The sequence below is a fragment of the Scyliorhinus torazame genome, chromosome 18, assembly GCF_047496885.1.
Source record: "Scyliorhinus torazame isolate Kashiwa2021f chromosome 18, sScyTor2.1, whole genome shotgun sequence".
Lineage (NCBI taxonomy): Eukaryota > Metazoa > Chordata > Chondrichthyes > Carcharhiniformes > Scyliorhinidae > Scyliorhinus > Scyliorhinus torazame.
In genome coordinates this window covers 163,041,274-163,068,799 of record NC_092724.1, presented here as the reverse complement: position 1 = coordinate 163,068,799, position 27,526 = coordinate 163,041,274, and the positions used below count along the sequence as shown (strand labels likewise).

The 27,526-nt window shown below is 51.5% G+C and overlaps 1 protein-coding gene, 1 long non-coding RNA gene and 1 other non-coding gene across 4 annotated transcripts in view; 1 reads left to right on the top strand and 2 right to left on the bottom strand.

Moving 5' to 3' along the window:
- Positions 1–8,525: 8,525 nt before the first annotated feature.
- Positions 8,526–15,091, bottom strand: LOC140395716 (uncharacterized). Of its 2 annotated transcripts, XR_011936283.1 has the most exons (4): positions 14,384–15,091; positions 12,762–13,285; positions 10,435–10,583; positions 8,526–9,571 (listed from the first exon to the last, which is right to left on the bottom strand). It is a non-coding gene; the product is annotated as an uncharacterized lncRNA (long non-coding RNA). The 2 variants fall into 2 exon arrangements; XR_011936282.1 differs by lacking the exon at positions 14,384–15,091 and having other exon boundaries at positions 12,762–13,982.
- Positions 11,300–11,372, bottom strand: trnaf-gaa (transfer RNA phenylalanine (anticodon GAA)). Its single transcript has one exon. It is a non-coding gene; the product is annotated as a tRNA-Phe (tRNA).
- A 2,583-nt stretch (positions 15,092–17,674) lies between the features above and the next one.
- The window catches only part of stxbp4 (syntaxin binding protein 4), a 346,204-nt gene continuing 336,352 nt past the window's right edge, over positions 17,675–27,526 (top strand). Inside the window, exons 1-2 of the mRNA XM_072483831.1 lie at positions 17,675–17,771; positions 21,737–21,798. Coding sequence (XP_072339932.1) covers positions 21,776–21,798 — 23 coding nt within the window. The 5' untranslated portion in view covers positions 17,675–17,771; positions 21,737–21,775. The remainder of the gene's footprint in view (positions 17,772–21,736; positions 21,799–27,526) is intronic.

The following is a 27,526-nucleotide window of genomic DNA, read 5'->3' as shown; positions in this document are numbered from 1 at the left end:
AGACCCTCCCCAGCACATGCAGCCCCTCCCCCAGCACACAGAGTCCCTCCCCCAGCACACTCAGCCCCTCCCCAGCACACACAGCCCCTCCCCCTCTGCAGCACACACTTCCCCTCCCCAGCACAGCCCCTCTCCCAGCACTCACAGACCCTCCCCCAGCACACGCAGCCCCTCCCCCGCCCCAGCACAAAGAGCCCCTCCCCCTCGCCAGCGCAGCCCCTCCCCCAGCATGCACTGCCCCTCCCCCTCCCCAGCACACAGAGCCCCTCCACCGCCCAGCACAGCCCCTCGCCCAGCACTCACAGCCCCTCCCTAGCACAGCCCCTCCCCAGCACACTACCCCTCCCCCTCCCCAGCACAGCCCCTCCCCAGCACACAACCCCTCCCCCTCCCCAGCACAGACCCTCCCCAGCACACTACCCCTCCCCCTCCCCAGCACAGCCCCTCCCCAGCACACTACCCCTCCCCAGCACACAGAGCCCCTCCCCCTCCCCAGCACAGCCCCACCCCAGCACGCACAGCCCCTCCCCTCCCCAGCACAGCCCCACCCCAGCACACTCAGCCCCTCCCCAGCACACTCAGCCCCTCCCCAGCACACTACCCCTCCCCCTCCCCAGCACAGCCCCTCCCCAGCACACAACCCCTCCCCCTCCCCAGCACAGACCCTCCCCAGCACACTACCCCTCCCCCTCCCCAGCACAGCCCCTCCCCAGCACACTACCCCTCCCCAGCACACAGAGCCCCTCCCCCTCCCCAGCACAGCCCCACCCCAGCACGCACAGCCCCTCCCCTCCCCAGCACAGCCCCACCCCAGCACACTCAGCCCCTCCCCAGCACACTCAGCCCCTCCCCAGCACACACAGCCCCTCTCCCTCCCCAGCACAGCCCCTCCCCCCAGCACACAGCCCCTCCCCAGCACACTACCCCTCCCCAGCACACAGAGCCCCTCCCCCTCCCCAGCACAGCCCCACCCCAGCACGCACAGCCCCTCCCCTCCCCAGCACAGCCCCACCCCAGCACACTCAGCCCCTCCCCAGCACACTCAGCCCCTCCCCAGCACACACAGCCCCTCTCCCTCCCCAGCACAGCCCCTCCCCCCAGCACACAGCCCTCCCCTCCCCAGCACACACAGCACAGCCCCTCCCCCTCCCCAGCACAGGCCCTCCCCCCAGCACACAGAGCCTCACCCCCCCCCCACCCCAGTGTTTGGTTTGCATTTTGATCCCTTTCCCAGCCTTTGTATTTTATGAATTTTTATCGACTTTGAGAACCCTCTGCTCGCCGAACCCATTCAGACTCAGTCTCATTATCCAGACTGCACGTCACCTCATTATTCTTCCAACCAAAATGAATCACCTCAAACTATATTGTACACATGGGAGCAGATACATCTGGGCCCAGTCTCGCAGGCTGCGCTCCAATCCCACCTGCAGCTTCCTCTTCCAGTTTTTCATTCAGAGTCTCCAGTTTACAGAGGGTGGGTACAAACATAGTGGCAATTATCGGCTCCCCGGCTCAGAGCCTGGATATCGATGTGCCTGCCTCCCCATCGGTCTGGGCCCGCGAGGTAAAGTCTGGGCCTGTGCCTGTGCCTGCATCGTATAGGTCTGTGCCTGCATCGTATAGGTCTGGGCCTGCATACTATAGGTCAGGGCCTACATCCTATAGGTCTGGGCCTGCATCCTATAGGTCTGGGCCTGCATCATATAGGTCTTGGCCTGCATCCTATAGGTCCGGGCCTGCATCCTATAGGTCAGGGCCTGCGTCCTATAGGTCTGGGCCTGCATCCTATAGGTGTGGGCCTGCATCCTATAGGTCTTGGCCTGCACCCTATAGGTCCGCGCCTGCATCCCATAGGTCTGGGCCTGCATCATATAGGTCTGGGCCTGCCTCCTATATGTCTGGGCCTGCATCCTATAGGTCCTGGCCTGCATCCTATAGGTCCGGGCCTGCATCCTATAGGTCTTGGCCTGCATCCTATAGGTCCGGGCCTGAATTCTCTTGGTTCAGGCCTGCGTTCTATAGGTCCGGGTCTGAATCCTCTTGGTCCAGAACTGCATCCTATAGGTCTGGGCCTGTGCCTGCATCCTATAGGTCTGGGCCTGCATCATATGGACCTGGGCTGCATCCTAAAGATCTGGACCTGCATCCTATAGGTCTGGGCATGTGTCTGCATCCTATAGGTCTGGGCCTGCATCCTATAGGTCTGGGCCTCAATTATATAGATCTGGGCCTGCATCCTATAGGTCTGGGCCTGCACCCCATCGCTCTGGAAATGTGTCCCATCGGTCGGGGCCTGCATCTCATAGGCCCGGGCCTGCATCCTATCGGTCCGGGCCTGCATCCTATAGGCCTGGACCTGCATCCTATATATCTGGGCCTGCATCCCATTGGTCTGGGCCTGCATCCTATAGGTCTGGGCTTGCATTGTATAGGTCTGGGCCTGCGTCCTATAGGTCTTGGCCTGCATCCTATAGGTCGGGGCCTGCATCCTATAGGCCTGGGCCTGCATCCTATAGGTATGGGCCTGCATTTTATAGGTCTGGGTCTGCATCCTATAGGTCCGGGCCTGCATCCTATCGGTCCGGGCCTGCATCCTATAGGTCTGGACCTGCATCCTATATATCTGGGCCTGCATCCCATTGGTCTGGGCCTGCATCCTATAGGTCTGGGCTTGCATTGTATAGGTCTGGGCCTGCGTCCTATAGGTCTTGGCCTGCATCCTATATGTCGGGGCCTGAATCCTATAGGCCTGGGCCTGCATCCTATAGGTATGTGCCGGCATTTTATAGGTCTGGGCCTGCATCCTATAGGTCCGGGCCTGCATCCTATCGGTCCGGGCCTGCATCCTATAGGTCAGGACCTGCATCCTATATATCTGGGCCTGCATCCCATTGGTCGGGGCCTGCATCCTATAGGTCTGGGCTTGCATTGTATAGGTATGGGCCTGCGTCCTATAGGTCTTGGCCTGCATCCTATAGGTCGGGGCCTGCATCCTATAGGCCTGGGCCTGCATCCTATAGGTATGGGCCTGCATTTTATAGGTCTGGGCCTGCATCCTATAGGTCTGGGCCTGCATCCCATCGGTCCGGGCCTGCATCCTATAGGTCTGGGCTTGCATTGTATAGGCCTGGGCCTGCATCCTATATGTCTTGGCCTGCATCCTATAGGTCGGGGCCTGGATCCTATAGGCCTGGGCCTGCATCCTATAGGTATGGGCCTGCATTTTATAGGTCTGGGCCTGCATCCTATAGGTCCGGGCCTGCGTCCTATCGGTCCGGGCCTGCATCCTATAGGTCTGGAGCTGCATCCTATATATCTGGACCTGCATCCCATTGGTCTGGGCCTGCATCCTATAGGTCTGGGCTTGCATTGTATAGGTCTGGGCCTGCGTCCTATAGGTCTTGGCCTGCATCCTATAGGTCGGGGCCTGCATCCTATAGGTCTGGGCCTGCATCCTATAGGTATGGGCCTGCATCCCATTGGTCTGGGCCTGCATCCTATTGGTCTGGGCCTCCATTTTATAGGTCTGGGCCTGCATCCTATAGGTCTGGGCCTGCACCCCATCAGTCTGGGCCTGCATCCTATAGGTCTGGACATGCATCCTATAGGTCTGGGCCTGCATCCTACAGGTCTGGGCCTGCATCCTACAGGTCTGGGCCTGTGCCCCTTTGGGTTCGGGCCTGCATCCCATCGGTCCGGGCCTGAATACTATAGGTCCGGGCCTGCATCCTATAGGTCCGGGCCTGCATCCTACAGGTCTGGGCCTGCATCCCATCGGTCTGGGCCTGCATCCTATTGTCTGGGCCTGCCTCCCATCGGTCTGGGCCTGCCTCCCATCGGTCTGGGCCTGCATCGTATAGGTCTGGGCCTGCATCCTATAGGTCTGGGCCTGCATCCTATAGGTCTGGGCCTGTGCCCCTTCGGTTTGGGACTGCATACTATAGGTCTGGGCCTGCATCCTATAGGTCTGGGCCTGCATCCCATCGGTCTGGGCCTGCATACTATTGGCCTGGGCCTGCATACTATAGGTCCGGGCCTGCATCCTATAGGTCTGGGCCTGCATCCTATAGGTCTGGGCCTGCATCCCATCGGTCTGGGCCTGCATCCTATCAGGCTGGGCCTGCATCCTATAGGTCTGGGCCTGCATCCTATAGGTCCGGGCCTGCATCCTATAGGTCCGGGCCTGCATCCTCTAGGCCTGTGTCTGCATCCTATAGGTCTGGGCCTGTGCCCCTTAGGTTTGGGCCTGCAACCTATCAGTCTGGGCCTGCATCCTATCAGTCTGGGCCTGCATCCTATAGGTCCAGGCCTGCATCCTATAGGTCTGGACCTGCATCCTATAGGTATGGGCCTGTGCTCATAGCCTCTGGTCTGGGCCTGCAGCCTATAGGTCTGGGCCTGTGCTCATAGCCTCTGGTCTGGGCCTGCAGCCTATATGTCTGGGCCTGCAGCCTATCGGTCTGGGCTTGTGGCCTATAGACCTGTGCCTGGGCCCTCTCTGAACCTGAGCTTTTTTTTTAAATTTAGATTACCCAATTATTTTTTCCAATTAAGGGGCAATTTAGTGTGGCCAATCCACCTACTCTGCACACCTTTGAGTTGTGGAGTGCAACCCATGCAGACTCAGAACCTGAGCTTTGATCTGAGCCTGGGCCTTGCTGGGCGTGAATGTCTGTCTGGGCCTGGATCTGCCTCGCTATGGAGCACAGCTCATTGATGTGTCAATGTGCCAGTACATCAGCAATGATTTGGCTCGACAGAGATGGATATTGTGTCGGGTCCTCCTGATGGTAAGCCGCTCTCTTTGAAAAGGTTATGGTCATAATTGCTGTTTAGGGAGGCAGGGAGTCTCACTAGGATTCACAGAGGTGTTTGGAAGGAATTATCAAAGATGATTTCCAGAAATATTTTAACATTTTCCACTGATTATACAATTATAGCCAGATATTAAATGAGATAACTGGAGATAAGAGATTCGGAACCTGGAGGAGAAAGGTCAGTGCCTATAAAATAATGGCACCAAGTATACTTGTATACCAAGTATGCTAGATGACCACCCAACATCTAGATTCTGTTTGTTGTTAGGTGTATAAGAAGCAGGAGTGGCCATGGGTCCCCACGCGAGGCTGTTCCAGCAGCCAATAAGATCATGGCTGATCCTCGATCTCGTCCCCTTTCTCCCACCCGCTCCCCACATCCCTCAATTCACCAAGTTCCCCAAAACCTATTGACCTCAGCGTTGAATATATTCATCGTCTGAGCGTTGACAGCTCTCTGTGGGTAGGTTCACAACCCTTTGAGTAAAATTATCCTCCTCTCTGTCCGAAATGGTTGTCCGCTTGTCCTGAGTTGTGACTCAAGTTCCAGACTCACCAACTAGAAAAAAACAAACCACCTTCGAATTTTATTTGCTTAAATAAGTCACCTCTCATTCTTCTAAACTTCAGGGAATATAAATCCATTATCTCTAATTCGAAGGTTAATGGATGGAGCTGAAGTGCAAAACTCAATGAAATAATATTGTCTTTATCCCTTTGTACAGCTCACGGAGATTGTGATCGAATCCAAAGGACGTTTGGAAAGATTGGAGGCAGTTCTACCTTGAAGATGCGCAGAAGCCTGGAGATAGCGGCTGTCATTGCAGCACACGGAGAGACCTGGTCACAGGTCACTGATGGTTCACCCACACAGGCCCAGGCTGAAGCTCCAAGTGCAGTCACTCTTTACACCAACAGGATTGTGATCAGTAACGCCTCCTGGAGCCATTAGTGGGAAATGCAGCAGTTCCTCCATTGAATGCCAAGATTCACAAGTGTCCAACGTATCTCATAGGCAGAAATATCGCTCCTCATCCCATCGCCAATATTCCCACTTCGAAAAAGACATTAAAAAACTAATTACACACACTGACTCTCACTGGGGTACATTTCCACACACACTGACTCTCACTGGGGTACAGTTCCACACACACTGACTCTCACAGGGTACAGTTCCACACACACTGACTCTCACAGGGTACAGTTCCACACACACTGACTCTCACTGGGGTATGGGTCCCACACACACTGACTCTCACTGGGGTACGGGTTCCACATACACTGACTCTCACTGGGGTACGGGTCCCACACATACTGACTCTCACTGGGGTACGGGTTCCACACACACTGACTCACTGGGGTACAGTTCCACACACACTGACTCTCACTGGGATAGTTCCACACACACTGACTCTCACTGGGGTACAGTTCCACACACACTGACTCTCACTGGGATAGTTCCACACACACTGACTCTCACTGGGGTACGGGTCCCACACACACTGACTCTCACTGGGGTACAGTTCCACACACACTGACTCTCACTGGGGTACAGTTCCACACACACTGACTCGCACTGGGATACAGTCCCACACACACTGACTCTCACTGGGATACAGTTCCACACACACTGACTCGCACTGGGATACAGTCCCACACACACTGGCTCTCACTGGGATACAGTTCCACACACACTGACTCTCACTGGGATAGTTCCACACACACTGACTCTCACTGGGGTACAGTTCCACACACACTGACTCTCACTGGGATAGTCCCACACACACTGACTCTCACTGGGGTACAGTTCCACACACACTGACTCTCACTGGGGTACAGTTCCACACACACTGACTCGCACTGGGATACAGTCCCACACACACTGACTCTCACTGGGATACAGTTCCACACACACTGACTCTCACTGGGGTACGGGTTCCACACACACTGACTCTCACTGGGATAGTTCCACACACACTGACTCTCACTGGGGTACGGGTCCCACACACATTGACTCTCACTGGGATAGTTCCACACACATTGACTCTCACTGGGGTACAGTTCCACACACACTGACTCTCACTGGGATAGTTCCACACACACTGACTCTCACTGGGGTACAGTTCCACACACACTGACTCTCACTGGGATAGTTCCACACACACTGACTCTCACTGGGGTACGGGTACCACACACACTGACTCTCACTGGGATACAGTTCCACACACACTGACTCTCACTGGGGTACGAGTTCCACACACACTGACTCTCACTGGGGTATGGGTCCCACACACACTGACTTTCACTGGGGTACGGGTTCCACACACACTGACTCTCACTGGGGTACGGGTCCCACACATACGGACTCTCACTGGGGTATGGGTTCCACACACACTGACTCTCACTGGGGTACAGCTCCACACACACTGACTCGCACTGGGATACAGTCCCACACACACTGACTCTCACTGGGATACAGTTCCACACACACTGACTCTCACTGGGATAGTTCCACACACACTGACTCTCACTGGGGTACGGGTCCCACACACACTGACTCTCACTGGGATACAGTTCCACACACACTGACTCTCACTGGGATACAGTCCCACACACACTGACTCTCACTGGGATACAGTTCCACACACACTGACTCTCACTGGGGTACAGTTCCACACACACTGACTCTCACTGGGATAGTTCCACACACACTGACTCTCACTGGGGTACGGGTCCCACACACACTGACTCTCACTGGGGTACAGTTCCACACACACTGACTCTCACTGGGATACTGTCCCATACACACTGACTCTCACTGGGGTACGGGTCCCACACACACTGACTCTCACAGGGATACAGTTCCACACACACTGACTCTCACTGGGGTACGGGACCCACACACACTGACTCTCACTGGGGTACAGTTTCACACACACTGACTCTCACTGGGATACAGTTCCACACACACTGACTCTCACTGGGATACAGTTCCACACACACTGACTCGCACTGGGGTACGGGTCCCACACACACTGACTCTCACAGAGATACAGTTCCACACACACTGACTCTCACTGGGGTACGGGACCCACACACACTGACTCTCACTGGGGTACAGTTCCACACACACTGACTCTCACTGGGGTACAGTTCCACACACACTGACTCTCACTGGGATACAGTTCGACACACATTGACTCCCACTGGGGTACAGTTCCACACACACTGACTCTCATTGGGATACAGTTCCACACACACTGACTCTCACTGGGGTACGGGTCCCACACACACTGACTCTCACAGGGATACAGTTCCACACACACTGACTCTCACTGGGGTACGGGACCCACACACACTGACTCTCACTGGGGTACAGTTCCACATACACTGACTCTCACTGGGATACAGTTCCACACACACTGACTCTCACTGGGATACAGTTCCACACACACTGACTCTCACTGGGATAGTTCCACACACACTGACTCTCACTGGGATACAGTTCCACACACACTGACTCTCACTGGGGTACAGTCCCACACACACTGACTCTCACTGGGATAGTTCCACACACACTGACTCTCACTGGGATACAGTTCCACACACACTGACTCTCACTGGGGTATGGGTCCCACACACACTGACTCTCACTTTGGTCCAGATCTGATTCAGTGGTAAAAAGCCATTAACACCGAGCAGTCCAACATCTAATAATAATCTTTATTAGTGTCACAAGTAGGCTTACACTGACACTGCAATGAAGTTACTGTGAAAATCCCCTAGACGCCACATTCCGGCACCTGTTCGGGTACACAGAGGGAGAATTCAGAATGTCCAATTCACCTAACAAGCACGTCTTTCGGGACTTGTGGGAGGAAACCGGAGGACCCGGAGGAAACCCATGCAGACACGGGGGGAACGTGCAGACTTCGCAAAGACAGTGACCCAGCCGGGAATCGAACCTGGGACCGTGGCGCTGTGGAGCAACCGTTCAACTGCATAGAAAAAAACATTTGCTTTGATAAAGTGGCCGCCATGAATTTGGAACATCGTGAAGTGCTTTAGAATGAATAAATTAGGTGAATTGTGTTGTTCCATTGTAAGGAATTCTATATGAATGACATGGAGTGGTGATTTGATATTGAAAAAACATTTTAAAAAGGATTGGATTATTTGTAACAATGAATGCGTGAATATTCTGCCGTACATCATGTTCTGTCTCAGTTTTGTAATCGCGTTGTCTGTTTCAGGACTCTGGGGATAGTTTGGTGAGGTTATCAATTGAGTGTCAGATTGAGAGAGGCCATGGTTCTTTCCTGTTTTTGTGTTGTGTTTTTTCTTTGTTGCCAATATATACTTTATTCCTAAACTATCAGAAAGAACATTACAAACATTTCAAAATGGCCTTCACAGAAAGTGCAATAATATTCACGTTTTCGACCGAGATTGTGTTGAACCCTGACATGTTGCAATGCAGTCCGAGGAACATTACAGACATTTCCAAAATGGTCATTTCAAAAAAGTCCAATGGCAATTTAAGTTGTCCAGATCGATCAAGTTGCACAATGAGCTGCTTCAATACAATTGCGATACGTGTAATATTCACCATTCTTGTGCTGTGTTAGCTGGTTGATCCTGGGCAGTGGGTGGAGGCTGGTTTCAGCACCCTCGGGAGAACCATCAGCCTGTACAAGTCAACTTTACTGCCATGTGCTGTGGATCCAACCAGGGATCGGGCTATTTGGGATCTGGTAATGTAGAATGAGGCAGGTTCAATAAACCATCTCAGAGTGAAAGATCCCCGAGGAAACAGTGACCATCAACATGGTAGAATTTAGCATTCAGGTTGAGAGTGAGAAACCTGCATTAGAAACAACTGTGCTAAACTTAAATAAGGGTAATTACAGAGGAATGGCATGAGTGGACTGGGAAAGGAGTATAGCAGAAAAGACCATAAGACATAGGAGTGGAAGTAAGGCCATTCGGCCCATCGAGTCCACTCCACCATTCAATCATGGCTGATTTCAACTCCATTTACCCGCTCTCTCTCCATAGCCCTTAATTCCTTGAGAAATCAAGAATTTATCAACTTCTGTCTAAAAGACACTCAACGTCCCGGCCTCCACCGCCCTCTGTGGCAATGAATTCCACAGACCCACTGGCTGAAGAAATTCCTCCTCATCTCTGTTCTAAAGTGACTCCCTTTTATTCTAAGGCTGTGCCCCCGGGTCCTAGTCTCACCTGTTAATGGAAACAACTTCCCTACGTCCAACCTATCTAAGCCATTCATTATCTTGTAAGTTTCTATTAGATCTCCCCTCAACCTCCTAAACTCCAATGAATATAATCCCAGGATCCTCAGACGTTCATCGTATGTTAGGCCTACCATTCCTGGGATCATCCGTGTGAATCTCCGCTGGACCCGCTCCAGTGCCAGTATGTACTTCCTGAGGTGTGGGGCCCAAAATTGCTCACAGTATTCTAAATGGGACCTAACTAATGCTTTATAAAGCTTCAGAAGTACATCCCTGCTTTTATATTCCAAGCCTCTTGAGATGAATGACAACATTGCATTTGCTTTCTTAATTACGGACTCAACCTGCAAGTTTACCTTTAGAGAATCCTGGACTAGGACTCCCAAGTCCCTTTGCACTTCAGCATTATGAATTTTGTCACCGTTTAGAAAATAGTCCATGCCTCTATTCTTTTTTCCAAAGTGGAAGACCTCGCACTTGCCCACGTTGAATTTCATCAGTAATCCTGAATGGTGGAGACGACTGATCAACAATGGCAGATTTTATGAAAATAGTTCATTACCCATAAAAAACATTTCCCAATGAGGAAGAACGATTCTAGGAAAGGGATAAATCAACCATGGTTAACCAAGGAAGTTAAGGATAATATTAAACTGTAAGAAAAAACATTCAATGTAGCAAAGATTAGTGACAAACCAGAGAATTGAGAAAGATTTAGAACCAACAAAGGATGACCAAAAAAATAGAGGGAGAAGATAAACCATGAGGGTAAACAAGCAGGTAATATAAAAACAGACACTATGATCTTTTTTAAATATATAAAAAGGAGGGGCAGCACGGTGGCACAGTGGTTAGCCCTGCAGCCTCACGGCGTCGAGGCCCCAGGTTCAATCCCGGCTCTGGGTCACTGTCCGTGTGGAGTTTATTCATTCTCCCCATGTTTTGCGTGGATTTCGCCCCCACAACCCAAAGATGTACAGGCTCGGTGGGTTGGCCACGCTAAATTGAAATGAAATGAAATAAAAATCGCTTATTGTCACAAGTAGGCTTCAAATGAAGTTACTGTGAAAAGCCCCAAGTCGCCACATTCCGGCGCCTGTTCAGGGAGGCTGGTACGGGGATTGAACCGCGCTGCTGGCCTGTTTTAGTCTGCTTTAAAAGCCAGCTATTTAGCCCTGTGCTAAACCAGCCCCTAGCAAGGAAACGCAGCACCCGGTTGAATGCCGGAATCCGGGATTGAACCAGGGACCTTTAGATCTTCAGTCTAACGCTCTCCCAACTGTGCTATTTCAGCTGGTCCTTAAAATGCCCCTTAATTGGAAAAAATGAATTGGGTACACTAAATATATTTTTTAAAATATGTATAAAGCAAGAGAGAGGCCAAAGTGAACGTAGGTCCCTTAGAGAATGTAACTGGGGAAATAACTTTTGAGGAGCCAGGCAATGGCAAAGGGGTTAAGTACTTTGCGTCAGTATTCATAGTAGAAGTCACTTATGACATTCCAAAAATACCAAATAAACAAGGGGCAGAGAGAGTCGGGGGGGGGGGGGGGGGGGGGGGACATAAATACAATAACTATCATCAAGGAAAAAGTACTAGGGAAACTAATGGGGCGAAAGGTCGCTAAATCCCCTGGATCTGACGGGTTGCATGTGAGCATATTAAAGGAAGTAGCTGTAGAGATAGTGGATACACAGTTAATAATCCTCCAAGAATCCTTAAATTCTGGAAAAGTTCCAGAGGATTGGAAAACTGCCAATGTAATTAATCAAAAAGGTAGGGGGACAAAAAACAGCTAACTATAGGCTAGTTAGCGTGACATCTCTCATTGGGAAAATGTTAAGAGTCCATTATAAAGGATTTAATGCAGAGCATTTAAAAATACCTAACATAATCAAACAGAGTCAGCATGGCTTCATGAAGGGGAAATCATGCCTTGCAAATGTATTAGAATTCTTTGAGGTGGTAATGAGCAGGGTAGATAAAGGGAACCAGTAGATGTAATATATATGGACTTCCAAAAATGGTTTGATAAGGTACCGCACAAAAGGCTACTTGTTAAGATAAGATCCCACGGTGTTGGGGTTAGTATATTAGCATGGAAAGAAGATTGGCTAGCTAATAGAAGACAGAGAGTTGGGATAAGAAAGGCATTTTCAGGATGGCAGCCTGTAACTAGTAGAGTACCACAGGGATCTGTGCCGGGGTCACAATTATTTACAATATATTTTGGATGAGGGAAATGAATGTACTATTGCCAAGTTTGTGGCTGGTACAAAAATAGGAGGGAAGGCAAATGGTGAAGATGACAGAGTCTACAGAGGGATAGAGACAGGTTAGGTGAGTGGCAAACACTTGGCAGTAGGAATATAGTGTAGGGAAATGTGAAGTTCTGCACTTTGGTAGGAAGAATAAAGGAGCTGAATGTTATTTAAATGGAGAGAGACTGCAGAAAGCTGCAGCACGGAGGGATCTGGAGGTCCTCGTGCATAAATCACAAAAAGCTAGCATGTACGTTCAGCGGGTAATAGGGAAGGCAAATGGAATGTTGGGCTTTATTTCAAAGGGAATGGAGTACAAAAATAGGGAAATCTTGCTGAAACTATACAAAGCACTAGTTAGACCACACCTGTGATACTGTGAACAGTTTTATTCCCCTTATCTGAGGAAAGATAAACTGACCTTGGAGGCAGCCCAGAGAAGGTTCACAAGGTTGATCCTGGGTCTGGAGGGGTTTTCTTGTGAGGTTGAGTAGATTGGGCCTGTACCCATTGGAGTTTAGAAGAGTTGAGACCTTATTGAGACAAATCTGATTCTCAGGGGGTTTGACAGGGTCGATGCTGAGAGGTTGTTTCTCCTTGTGGGAGCGTCTAGGACCAGAGGGCACAATCTCAGAGTGAGTGGTTGCACATTTAAGACCGAGATGAGGAGGAATTTCTTCTCTCAGAAGGTGGTGAATCTGTGAAATTCTTTACCGCAGAGAGCTGTAGAGGCTGGGTCGTTCAGTATGTTCAGATTTCGAATCAAGGATTGTGGGAAAGTGGCATTGAGGATTTTCACATCAGAACAGTCATGATCTCATTGATTGGTGGAGCAGCCCCGATGGGCCGAATGGCCTGCTTCTGCTCCTACAGCCTCGATTTATCAGAATGATATCTGGACTCCATGAGCTAGAGGAGAGATGACACACACCCAGGTTGTATTTCCTGAAAAGTGAAAGACTTAAGGGGTCATTTTGTTTTCAAAATTCAGAGTACCCAATTACTTTTTTTCCCAATTAAGGGGCAATTTAGCGTGGCCAATCCACCCACCCTGCACATCTTTGGGTTGTGGGGGTGAAACCCACGCAGACACAGGGAGAATGTGCACACTCCACACGGACAGTGACCCAGGGTCGGGATTCGAACCCAGGTCCGCCCCGACTTCAGGGGTCATTTGATCAAAAGCTCCAAGATATTAAAAGAACTCGAGAGGGTAGATCGGGAGAAATCCTTTCCTGCACAGTCTAAACATTGGAGCAAGGCCTTTCGGGCGTGAGATTAAGAAACATTTCGACACACCAAGAGTGGCGGAAGCTTGGAATTCTCATCCACAAGTGTCAGTTGAATGGTCATTTATTGTTTCTGTGTTCCAAAAAGGAAGAGACGAAAGACTTTTGTGGTTACATCACATTCAGAAGGTTGTGGGTACAACTTGTTGTCCTTCACATTAGCTGAACTGACAGTTCAGTCCAGTACTCTGAACGTTGGAGATGTTGCAATTCGAGTTGTTCTGCTCTGGTACGTCATGAGATCATAAGAATTAGGAGCAGGAGTAGGCCGCTTGAGCCTGCCCCGCCATTCAATAAAGATCATGATTCATCTGATGGTGGCCTCAACTCCATTTTATTGTCTGCTCTGCACCCCCCACCCTCCCCACCCCAACCCAACCGCACCAAAGTAACACTTGCTTCCCTCGTATGTCAAAAACCCTGTCTAACCCAGCCTTAAATATATTAAATCACGCATCCCCCATGGCTTTCAGACTCCCCTATCTTTAAATTGTACCCCCCACCCACCCACCCAGTTCGATCTCCCCTCACATCAAACTTCAGCAGCAGGAACAAACAACAAACCCAGACCCAAGCCAAGCTTCCTCTGAATAGAGCTGGGCTTCAAACTGCCAGTCAGGATACAAACAGGCAGTGTGAGGCAATTATACATGAATGTAAATTAACCCCGGGACACTATTTCTCCCCGGTGCCTTGACCAATATTTATCCATCAACTAACATCACTCCAGATTGCCTTGCCGTTATCACATTACCGTGCGCGGGATCTGCTGTCTCCTACAGTGACTGCACATCAAAGGGCACTTCACTGGCTCTGAAGCACTTTGGGTCATCGCAAGGTGGAAATGCGAGTTGGTACTTTAAATAGAATTGGTATAAAGAAAAGTTATTTTTGCTAATATTTTCACACAGTGAGGAGTAAGTATTGTGATAAAAGCAAATGACTGCGGATGCTGGAATCGGAAACAGAAAACGCTGGACAATCTCAGCAGGTCTGACAGCAACTGTGGAGAGCGAAGGGAGCTGATGTTTCCAGTCTGAATGATTTTGACAGAGTCATCCAGACTCGCCACGCGAGCTCCATTCTCTCTCCAATAAATATTACGACATGGAGAGTTGAGGGGAAGCGCTAAAACGATTGGATGCTGAAATTAGGTGACTGATGTTCCTGGGTGGGTGAACCAGGATTAACTTCATGGCGTCTGTAATATTTTTAAAATTATCATGAAATAAAATTGGCCTGTATCTCCTGTCTAATTTGGATATTATCACTTGTGTCAGCAAAGTGTTTCTAATAGATGCCCATGGTTTCCTTTGCATTTTTGGTGATAGATTTTGACTGTGATGGGGTACATATTGATTTTTTTTGGGGGGGGTACATAATGATTCTTTGGGGGGTAAATACTAAGTGATGGAAAATGGGACTATTTTCACCCACACTTCCCCCAGCCTGGAATCATGCCAGCCCGTGATCGCTTTCGGCCCCCTCCCTCTTTCTCCCCCCTTCACTTTTTCCACATCTACCCATGTCCACCTCTCCCACCCGCTTTCCCCAAAACTCCCATCTCGTCACAAACCCTCACATTTCCACCAAATCCCATTACCAATTGCCATCTTCCCCCCACCTCCCAATAACCCCACCTTCCAATATCTCCCCCACTATCAATATCTCCTCCTCTCCATATCTTCCCCTCCCCAATATCTCACCACCCCAATGCCCCATGCCAACATACCCCCACCTCCCAGTATCTCCCCCCCACCTCCCAGTATCTCCACCTCCCAGTATCTCCCCCTCCACCTCCCAGTATCTCCACCTCCCAGTATCTCCCCCCACCTCCCAGTATCTCCCCCTCCACCTCCCAGTATCTCCCCCCACCTCCCAGTATCTCCACCTCCCAGTATCTCCCCCTCCACGTATCTCCCCCTCCACCTCCCAGTATCTCCCCCTCCACCTCCCAGTATCTCCACCTCCCAGTATCCCCCCACCATCTCCCCCCACCTCCCAGTATCTCCCCCCACCTCCCAGTATCTCCCCCCGCACCGCCCAGTATCTCCCCCCCACCTCCCAGTATCTCCCCCCCACCTCCCAGTATCTCCCCCCCACCTCCCAGTATCTCCTCCCACCTCCCAGTATCTCCACCTCCCAGTATCTCCCCCCCCACCTCCCAGTATCTCCCCCACCTCCCAGTATCTCCCCCCCCCACCTCCCAGTATCTCCCCCTCACCTCCCAGTGTCTCCCCCTCACCTCCCAGTATCCCCCCACCTCCCAGTATCTCCCCCTCATCTCCCAGTATCTCCCTCACCTCCCAGTATCTCCCCCTCACCTCCCAGTATCTCCCCCTCACCTCCCAGTATCCCCCCACCTCCCAGTATCTCCCCCTCACCTCCCAGTATCTCCCCCTCACCTCTAAGTACCTCCCCCTCCACCTCCCAGTATCTCCCCCCCCCACCTCCCAGTATCTCCCCCCCACCTCCCAGTATCTCCCCCTCCACCTCCCAGTACCTCCACCCCACCTCCCAGTATCTCCCCCCCACCTCCCAGTATGTCCCCGCGCCTCCCAGTATCTCCCCCGCCACCTCCCAGTATCTCCCCCTCACCTCCCAGTATCTCCCCCTCACCTCCCAGTATCTCCACCTCCCAGTATCTCCCCCTCCACCTCCCAGTATCTCCCCCTCACCTCCCAGTATCTCCCCGCACCTCCCAGTATCTCCCCCTCCACCTCCCAGTATCTCCCCCCCCACCTCCCAGTATCTCCCCCTCCACCTCCCAGTATCCCCCACCTCCCAGTATCTCCCCCTCACCTCCCAGTATCTCCCTCACCTCCCAGTATCTCCCCCTCACCTCCCAGTATCTCCCACTCACCTCCCAGTATCTCCCCCTCCACCTCCCAGTATCTCCCCCCACCTCCCAGTATCTCCACGCACCTCCCAGTATCTCCCCCCCCACCTCCCAGTATCTCCCCCTCCACCTCCCAGTATCCCCCCACCTCCCAGTATCTCCCCCTCACCTCCCAGTATCTCCCTCACCTCCCAGTATCTCCCCCTCACCTCCCAGTATCTCCCACTCACCTCCCAGTATCTCCACCCCACCTCCCAGTATCTCCCCGCATCTCCCAGTATCTCCCCCGCATCTCCCAGTATCTCCCCCCCACCTCCCAGTATCTCCCCCCCACCTCCCAGTATCTCCCCCCCACCTCCCAGTATCTCCCCCCCCGCACCTCCCAGTATCTCCCCCTCCACCTCCCAGTATCTCCCCCTCCACCTCCCAGTATCTCCCCCTCCACCTCCCAGTATCTCCCCCTCCACCTCCCAGTATCTCCCCCCCCACCTCCCAGTATCTCCCCCCCCACCTCCCAGTATCTCCCCCTCCACCTCCCAGTATCTCCCCCTCCACCTCCCAGTATCTCCCCCTCCACCTCCCAGTATCTCCCCCTCCACCTCCCAGTATCCCCCCTCACCTCCCAGTATCTCCCCCCCCCCCACCTCCCAGTATCTCCCCCTCCACCTCCCAGTATCTCCCCGCACCTCCCAGTATCTCCCCGCACCTCCCAGTATCTCCCCCTCCACCTCCCAGTATCTCCCCCTCCACCTCCCAGTATCTCCCCCCCCACCTCCCAGTATCTCCCCCCCCACCTCCCAGTATCTCCCCCCCCCCACCTCCCAGTATCTCCCCCTCCACCTCCCAGTATCTCCCCCCCCACCTCCCAGTATCTCCCCCCACCTCCCAGTATCTCCCCGCATCTCCCAGTATCTCCCCCTCACCTCCCAGTATCTCCCCCTCACCTCCCAGTATCTCCCCGCACCTCCCAGTATCTCCCCCCCCACCTCCCAGTATCTCCCCCCCCACCTCCCAGTATCTCCCCCCACCTCCCAGTATCTCCCCGCATCTCCCAGTATCTCCCCCTCACCTCCCAGTATCTCCCCCCCCCCCCCAACTTCCCAATATCTCCGCGTCTATCCCCCTTTGTGCGTCATATCCGCCCTGCCTCGGCTCTGCGGCTGCGCGTTCTGCCAGACTGGACTACATCTCCCGGAGGGTCCCGCGACAGCGCCTGCGCACTGGGAGGGAGCGTGACTGTGGGGCCGCGCGGGGAGCGGAGAATACCAGAGGCCGAGGCTCGGAGCCCAGTGACAGGCCGCAGGTGGGCAAACAACAAAACCTGACAGCAAACCCTTTTGAAGTGACAGAAGGGTGAAAAAAACAGGAGAAAACCACCCGGGAAACCTTGGCGAGACCTGCTGGTTCCCTCATTGTCCAGCTGGGAACTGCTGGTTCACTCATTGTCCAGCTGGGACCTGCTGGTTCCCTCATTGTCCAGCTGGGACCTGCTGGTTCCCTCATTGTCCAGCTGGGAACTGCTGGTTCCCTCATTGTCCAACTGGGAACTGCTGGTTCCCTCATTGTCCAGCTGGGAACTGCTGGTTCACTCATTGTCCAGCTGGGACCTGCTGGTTCCCTCATTGTCCAGCTGGGACCTGCTGGTTCCCTCATTGTCCAGCTGGGAACTGCTGGTTCCCTCATTGTCCAACTGGGAACTGCTGGTTCCTCCATTGTCCAGCTGGGACCTGCTGGTTCCTCCATTGTCCAGCTGGGACCTGCTGGTTCCTCCATTGTCCAGCTGGGACCTGCTGGTTCCCTCATTGTCCAGCTGGGACCTGCTGGTTCCTCCATTGTCCAGCTGGAACCTGCTGGTTCCTCCATTGTCCAGCTGGAACCTGCTGGTTCCTCCATTGTCCAGCTGGAACCTGCTGGTTCCTCCATTGTCCAGCTGGGACCTGCTGGTTCCTCCATTGTCCAGCTGGAACCTGCTGGTTCCTCCATTGTCCAGCTGGGACCTGCTGGTTCCTCCATTGTCCAGCTGGGAACTGCTGGTTCCCTCATTGTCCAGGTGGGACCTGCTGGTTCCCTCATTGTCCAGCTGGAACCTGCTGGTTCCTCCATTATCCAACTGGGACCTGCTGGTTCCTCCATTGTCCAGCTGGAACCTGCTGGTTCCTCCATTGTCCAGCTGGGACCTGTTGGTTCCTCCATTGTCCAGCTGGGACCTGCTGGTTCCCTCAATGTCCAGCTGGAACCTGCTGGTTCCCTCATTGTCCAGCTGGAACCTGCTGGTTCCTCCATTGCCCAGCTGGGACCTGCTGGTTCCCTCATTGTCCAGCTGGGACCTGCTGGTTCCCTCATTGTCCAGCTGGGAACTGCTGGTTCCCTCATTGTCCAGCTGGGACCTGCTGGTTCCCTGTTCCCTCATTGTCCAGCTGGGATTTGCTGGTTCCCACATTGTCCAGCTGGGATCTGCTGGTTCCTCCATTATCTAGCTGGGATCTGCTGGTTCTCTTATTGTCCAACAGGGATCTGCTGTTCCCGCATTGTCCAGCTGAGATCTGCTGCTTCCCCCTCATTGTCCAGCTGGGACCTGCTTGTTCCCTCATTGACCAGCTGGAATCTGCTGTTTCCTGCATTGTCCAGCTGGAACCTGCTGGTTCCTCCATTGTCCAGCTGGGATCTGCTGGTCACCTGATTGTCCAGCTGGGATCTGCCGTTTCCCTCATTGTCCAACTGGGACCTGCTGGTTCCTCCCATTGTCGAGCTGGGACCTGCTGGTTCCCCCATTGCCCAGCTGGAACCTGCTGGTTCCCTCATTGTCCAGGTGGGATCCGCTGGTCCCCTCATTGTCCAGCTGGAACCTGCTGGTTCCCTCATTGTCCAGCCAGGACCTGTTAGTTCTCTTATTGTTTGGCTGGACCTGCTGGTTCCTGCTTGTCCAGCTGGAACCTGCTGGTTTCTCCATTGCCCAGCTGGGACCTGCTGGTTCATCCCATTGCCCAGCTGGAATCTGCTATTTGTTCCATTCTCCTGCCATTTCTGAGGGCTGTTCAAGCTCATATCAAGTTGGTATGGACTAAACTCACGTAATGGACCAGTTTGGATAAATCAGCAGTTTTCCTTCCCTATTTTTCTATGTTATGTTCTATGTAATGGACCAGTTATATTTTTACAATATTCCAACACCCTAGTGGTCACTTTTATTAAGAGTATATTTTTATCTACTGACTTTAATATAGAACTGAATTGAAATGATTAAACTAACCGAGGTCCGATTAAGCTGATGTTCTCTGGATTACAGGTCGTGCAATATAATGACTATGGGACTGTATTCAAATATGGATTTCACAGTCTCAGAAGAAGCAAAAGGTTCTGTACACTTAATTACCCTGTGCCAACCTCACATTGAGGACTCTTCCTGTCAGGATGTTACATTGTCAAATGGGGCTGGTGTATTATTGAAATGAAAATGAATGAAAGGAAATTAAAATCGCTCATTGTCACAAGTAGGCTTCAAATGAAGTGACTGTGAAAAGCCCCTAGTCGCCACATTCCGGCGCCTGTTCGGGGAGGCTGTTACGGGAATTGAACCGTGCTGCTGGCCTGCCTTGGTCTGCTTTCAAAGCCAGCGATTTACCCCTGTGCTAAACAGCCCCTGGTATTGGTATGTGTGGTGCAGCTGGTGTGTCACACAGAGGATAGAGTGTGTCATACATAGGACAGAGCATGTCATACACCGGATAACATCGGACAGAACATGTCACATACAGGACAGAGCATGTCACGCACAAGACTGAGTGTGTTGCACACGGGATAACACACCGAATACAGTGTGTCACACACAGGATAACACAGGATAGTGGGTCACACACAGGAGAACACACAGGATAGTGGGTCACGCACAAGATAGAGTGTGTCACATGTGGGATAAGACAGGATAGAGTGTCACACACGGGATAACACACAGGATAGAGTGAGTCACACAGGACATAGTCACACGGGATAACACACAGGATAGAGTGAGTCACACAGGACATAGTCACACGGGATAACACACAGGATAGAGTGTTTCACATGCAGGGTAACAGGATAAAATATGTTACACACAAGGTTATACACAGGATAAAGTGTCACACACAGGATAAATCATGTCAAAAGCAGGATAACACAGGATAAAGCATGTCACACAGGGTAACAGACATGAGAAGGCATTTCCCACAGGATAACACGCAGGATAAAACATGTCACACACAGGGTAGCACACAGGATAAAGTGTGTCATGTGCAGGGTGATAGATCTTTTATAATTCTCCTCAGACCAAGTTTTCCTGAAAATCTCCTTCAGTGTCTCGGTGTGGGTTATAACTGATTGGAATGCTCTGAAACATCTTGGGACATTCCGCTGTGTGATATCAATGTTTGTTGTTATTATAATGTGTAGCTTTTCTGATTCTACTACCCTGTGACCTCAGTCCTGTGCAAATCCTCGTCGCCCTCTGTCGTTCCTCTCAAATCGACAAGCTATTAAAATTCTGTGACTGACCAGGGCCTTTTCTGTCCCTTGTCTGCCCTGCTACTCTGTTCAGCTTCAACAGTGGGTCTTCACTTTGGTTTCTTCAGAAGGCTTTGCCCACACCACAACATTACATAAACCGAGTGCGACCTTCAGCTAAAGCAGGAGGCTGGAGAAATTGAACCAGTCCTCAGATTTCATCCCCTTTGTCAAGCATCCTCATTGTATCGTGTGACTGCTAGGATGGGAGAAGGGGAGCTCGATGGGCCTTGGTGTTTTGCCATTTCATGATTGCTGAACTAACTGATAAGAAGTTAGTCAACATTCTGCTCTATAGTTTAGACTTTGAGTCTACTATTTATAGTTCAAAGTAAAGCAATTTAGGGAAAAAGAAAGCAGATTTGGTTGGAGGATAGTCATTTCTCTCCAATGCAGGCTGAGGAGCTGTTAAAAGCAAAAAGCATGCTACAGCACCACGACTGGTAAGAAGGTGCAATTACAGCGTAACAAGTTTACATAGGAATGTTCCATTATAAAGGTGGGCAGAGGAATTTATGATGGCGAAGCTGACAGGAAGTTCACATAGAAGGAAGAGTTTTAATATATCATGGATAGATATAGAGAAACTGCTGATGTTTCTTTTATGGTGGGAGGAGTGAAGGTAAGTTGCAGATTCCTTTCTCCAACCTCTGCCTTCTCCTTGTGCTGGCTGGGATGGGGTGCAGGAAGTGTCACTGTGTTGCTGGGCCTTCAAATTTGTTTCTTTCATAGGATCTTATTGATTGGCTGGAGGAGGCGTCTTTCCCATTGATGGTATCCAGGCTTCCAGAAAGGTGAGTGCTGAGATCAGCAGAGATTGGGAGCAGGATTCTCCGTAACCCGACTCCAAAATCGAGAACGGCGATGGGGCGGAGAACGGCTCCCGACACCGAAATCGGGGCAGGCGCCGGCTTGCGATGCCCCGCCCCCCCCCCTCCAAAATCGATGTCATCTGGACACGCGGCGCGCGCGGTCGCAACCCCGTCGGAGCGTTATCAGCCAGGCGGCCCGCGATGCTCCGTCCCCCGACGGGCGGAGTTGCCGACAGCGTGGGCCACGTGTCATCCCAGGGGTCAAGGACCTGGCGTGCCGGCTGCGGACAGTGTCCGGCGCCGCCACACTCGGCCGGGATCCGTGCCGCTGGCCGGGTCGGGGGGGGGGGGGGGGTTCTGCTAGGGCTGGGGGGAGTGGTGGGGGATGGCCTGGGGGTGGGCTGTGGGGTCGGGGTGGGTGGGTACGCGGTCCAGCATGGCCAGCGCCATGGTTTCCAGTGCGGTGTAGGCGTGTGCCGCTGCAGCTTGCCAGCTAGCCCCTCACCGGTACCGGAATCGGTGAGGGTTTCACGTCGTGGAAAACCACAGATTCTCCATTGGTGCCGACACTTCGTTACATTAACACTGCAGTGAAGTTACTGTGAAAAGCCCCTAGTCGCCACACTCCGGTGCCTGTTCGGGTACACTGAGGGGGAATTCAGAATGTCCAATTCACCTAACAAGCACGTCTTTCGGGACTTGTGGGAGGAAACCGAAGCACCCGGAGGAAACCCACGCAGACACGGGGAGAACGTGCAGACTCCGCACAGACAGTGACCCAAGCCGGGAATCGAACCTGGGACCCTGGAGCTGTGAACCAACAGTGCTAACCACTGTGCTACAGTGCCGCCCATAGTAAGAGCATCCTTTATTTCCCACTGCCCATTGCCCTTCAGAGAGTGGCGACGAGCTGCCTTGAATACAACTGAATCCACAACTTTGTTTTGAGTCTGGAGTCATCTGTAGGCCAGACCGGGTAAGGACGGCAGATTTCCTTCCCTAAAGAACATTAGTGAACCAGATGGGTTTTTACAATCATCTCCCCGAACAGGCGCCGGAATGTGGCGACTAGGGACTTTTCACAGTGACTTCATTTGAAGCCTACTTGTGACAATAAGCGATTTTCATTTCATTTCATTCATTTCATTTCATCTGCTCGTTTAATAGTCACCATCACTGAGACTAGTTTTCAGTCAGTAGGCCGAGTGGCACAGAGGTAGCGCCCCCTACCGCTGGAGCAGAAGATCCGGTTTCGGATCCAGCGACAGGACTTGTTGACCAGCGGGCTGACAATCAGCTCGGGAAACCTCCCACCACCTCACCCAAACTATTCCGTTGGTGCGCAGGCATGTTAAAATAAAATTCCAGATGTCATGAATGAATATCCCAGCTGCCATGCTAGGATCTGAACTCCGGATCATTAGTCCAGGGGTCTCCCTGAATTCCTCTTCCAGGAACATTACCACTATGCTCTCATACCTATGCTAGCTATGAGGCGCCTTGGAATATGCTAAGGGCGCTATATGAATGCAAGTTCTTGTAGTGAAATGTTACTCTTTCCCCATTATGCCTTTCTTGGCCTCCCTTTCCATTCATGTTGGTCTTGCCGCCCCGATTAAAACCTTGGCATGCTGTCTTAGGTTAACTGCCTCTGCAGTGTGAAAGTTCTCTCTGTAAAAGACTCTGCTATTTCCCATCCACATCTCTTGTTTTTCGCACTGGGAGTTTGTAAGGTGATAAAGATGAACAAACAGTACTTTGTTTATGTTCCCATGTGATGTACTCTCTCCTGGATCATTCAGTACCGGTCAGGAATACTCTGTTCCTTTTTCTATGGGGACAAACATATGCTGAAAGACACACATTAACCACATAATTCCAGACGGGAGTGAAATGCGCGCCCTCTTAAAGCAGACAGAATAGTGACGGCACCTCCAAAACTATTTGTTTTACGTGAAGATGTTATGAAAATAAAAGTACTTTTAAATGGGTTTAATTTAATGTTTCGCTGCCTGGGAGGGTAAAACCTACAGTCCATGCTGGACAAAGGTGTTTGTATGTGTAGGGGTTGGTTTCAGTTCCAACTGTGATTTTATTGTGCTTGGAGAGGGCTAGGATGTGAAGAATAAATAAACCAGCAGTGGTTGCTCAGCATCTGTGGCCTTGTAACGCAGAGAAATGTTTAAGTTTTAGTTTTAGCTGAATTTGTGGGCAGTTAGAGACTGGTCACTGAAGATGGAACAGCTCTCAACTCTGCCGGGAGACTATACAGGACAAAGGAATTGCAAAGATGCAAGCTTCCTAAGGAACACCATACAACCCAGATAACCAGGGAATTGGGACAGAAAGAACTTTTAAGACACCTGAAGTTAAGTGAACAGAGACCAAGGTATTGTTCAGAACAATTCAAGGAAGAGTAAACAAAGTGTTCTGAGTTAAAGAGACAATTGCAGTAACTAGATTTAAAGTAGGACAGCAGACTTCAGAGGTGGATAAAAAATTTGATGTCATTTTAATACAGCCTGGACATCGGAGAGCAGTTTGCAAAGCAGCCAAGACAGGGGAACCTTAAAGGGGTTGGTCTAGATTCGCTGTTAAAAGTGGAATGGAAGCTTTGTTTAAAAGTGTCATTTGGAAAACCTGGTCTGGATTTCAGAATGCAAACCGCTAAGGGAAAGCATACTTGATTTAAAAGAAGTTTTTAAAGTGTGTTCTTGGGAGTGGAATTTGGAAACTTGCAAGTGGCAATCATCTTGGAGGGATTTGGAGGAGAAATCCACCGACACTTGGATTCGGAGCGGAGTTCACCTTCATTTTTTTCCAATTAAGGGGCAATTTAGCATGGCATATCCACCTACCCTGCACATCTTTTGGGTTGTGGGGGCGAAACCCACGCAAACACGGGGAGCATGTGCAAACTCCACACGGAGAGTGACCCAGAGCCGGGATCGAACCTGGGACCACGGCGGCGTGAGGCAGCAGTGCTAACCACTGCGCCAGCGTGCTGCCCGAAATGGGCTCCAAACGGTGATCGTAACACAGGATGTGACAGTGTACAACTATGAATCCTCGTTGTGTACTGTGGGAGATTGTCCTTCACTGCTAGAGGGATGGAGTTTAAGACTAGGGAGGTTATGCTGCAATTGTATAAGGTGTTAGTGAGGCCACACCTGGAGTATATTGTTCAGTTTTGGTCTCCTTACCTGAGAAAGGACGTACTGGCACTGGAGGGCGTGCAGAGGAGATTCACTAGGTTAATCCCAGAGCTGAAGGGGTTGGATTACGAGGAGAGGTTGAGTAGACTGGGACTGTACTCGTTGGAATTTAGAAGGTTGAGGGGGGATCTTATAGAAACATATAAAATTATGAAGGGAATAAATAGGATAGATGTGGGCAGGTTGTTTTCACTGGCGGGTGAAAGCAGAACTAGGGGGCATAGCCTCAAAATAAAGGGAAGTAGATTTAGGACTGAGTTTAGGAGGAACTTCTTCACCCAAAGGGTTGTGAATCTATGGAATTCCTTGCCCAGTGAAGCAGTAGAGGCTCCTTCTTTAAATGTTTTTAAGATAAAGATAGATAGTTTTTTGAAGAATAAAGGGATTAAAGGTTATGGTGTTCGGGCCGGAAAGTGGAACTGAGTCCACAAAAGATCAGCCATGATCTCATTGAATGGCGGAGCAGGCTCGAGGGGCCAGATGGCCGACTCCTGCTCCGAGTTCTTATGTTCTTATGGCATAGTGGTTAGCACTGCTGCTTCATGTCGCTGAGGATCCGGGTTCGCTCCAGGCCCCGGGTCACTGTCTGTCTGGAATTTGCACATTCTCCCCGTGTCTCCGTGGGTCTCACCCCCACAACCCAAAGATGTGCCGGGTAGGTGGATTGGCCACGCTAAATTGCCCCTGAATTGGAAAAAAAGAATTGGGTACTCTAAATTTATTTTTTTAAATGAAATGTGGGAGAATGCACAAAGACTCAGAGCCCCAGACAGGAGCGAAGCCTTCCCTGGGTGTACAGTATGTGGAAGTCGCATTGTTATTCGATCATCCACAGAATCAGATTGGTGTTTGCTGAAACTCTCTTATTGTGTAAGTACCCAAAGGAGAGATTACCCTCACTTTACACTGACAGACCAGCGCCTGGGAAAATATTCAATCCAGTAACTGGAGTCATCTGGAGTTCATGGAAAGGATTTGGCAAATTATTAAATATGAAACAGTTCAAATCCGTTCAAATTTCAGACACAGGGCCTAATAAAGCTGGTGTGATCCTCTCCTTGGCCAATATTGATTAGAAGAACTTATCCCTCAGTCAACATCATTCAAACAGATAAAAACAGGAAATGTTGGAACAGTTCAGCGGCTCAGGCAGCATCTGCACCTCAGCGGTCAGCTCATCATGTCCTTATTGCCACAGTCTGAGGAAGCGGAGCACTTTGATGGCTTGTCCCTGTTATACTGGTACGTGTGTGTGTGTGTGTGTCTGCGTATCTGCCTCTTTGCGATCCCTGCGCGTATCTGTAACAGGAGTAGGCCATTCGGCCCCTCAAGCTTTCTCCGCCACTCAATAAGATCATGGCTAACCTGATTGTGGCCTCAACTCTACTTTCCTGTGTCTGCACACGCGCGCCCCACTCCCCCCCCCCCCCCCCCCCGCCATTTCCTCTGACTCCCGTGTTAGTGAAGAATCTGTGTAACTAGCCATAATTCTGTTCGATGACACAGTCGCCACTGCTCTCTGGGGAAGCAGATGCCACAGACGGGAAACCCTGCCGACAGCAGGGAGATCAGAGGATCGCGCTGTCAGCCGATGCCTCCGCGAATGGTGGGGGGGGGGGGGTGCTGCACGGAAAATCCAGCCCCTTAATTTTAAACAGTGTTCCCTATTTCGTATGACCCCCTCCCTCTCAGCACCCACCCTCTCAAGTCCCCTCAGGATCGCATTGATCTTATTGGGTAGCACAGTGGTTAGTACTGTTGTTTCACAGCGCCAGGGTCCCAGGTTTGATCCCTGGTTTGGGTCACTGTCTGTGCGGAGTCTGCACGTTCTCCCCCGTGTCTGCCTGGGTTTCCTCCGGTTGCTCCGGTTTCCTCCCACAAGTCCTGAAAGACGTGCTTGTTAGGTAATTTGGACATTCTGAATTCTCCCTCTGTGTACCCAAACAGGCACCGGAATGTGGCCACTGGAGGCTATTCACAGTAACTTCATTACAGTGTTAATGTAAACCTACTCGTGAAATGACAATAAAGATTATTATTATTGCCTGTTCTGTGTGTGCTGCCAGATCGCCTCAGGTTTTCCAGAGTTTCCTGCTTTTATTTCAAATTTCCAGCGTCCACAGTATTGTGTGGGTCTCACTAAAACAGGTGACCATTTGTCACATTGCTGTCTGGGGGAGTCATGCTGTGCAGAACCTGGCCAGCATCAGCATTACAGCAGTGACTGTGCTTCCAAACTACTTCAGGGGCTAGCAGATGCTGCGGCAGCTCCAATGCCAGGGCAGCACCATGCCCAGGGGCAGCTCAGCGCCCAGGCCAGCATCATGCCCAGGGGCTGCACCATGCCCAGGACAGCACCATGCCCAGGGGCAGCTCAGTGCCCAGGGGCAGCTCAGCGTCCAGGGACAGCACCATGCCCAGGACAGCACCATGCCCAGGGCAGCACCATTCGCAGGGGCAGCTCAGTGCCCAGGCCAGCACCATGCCCAGGGGCA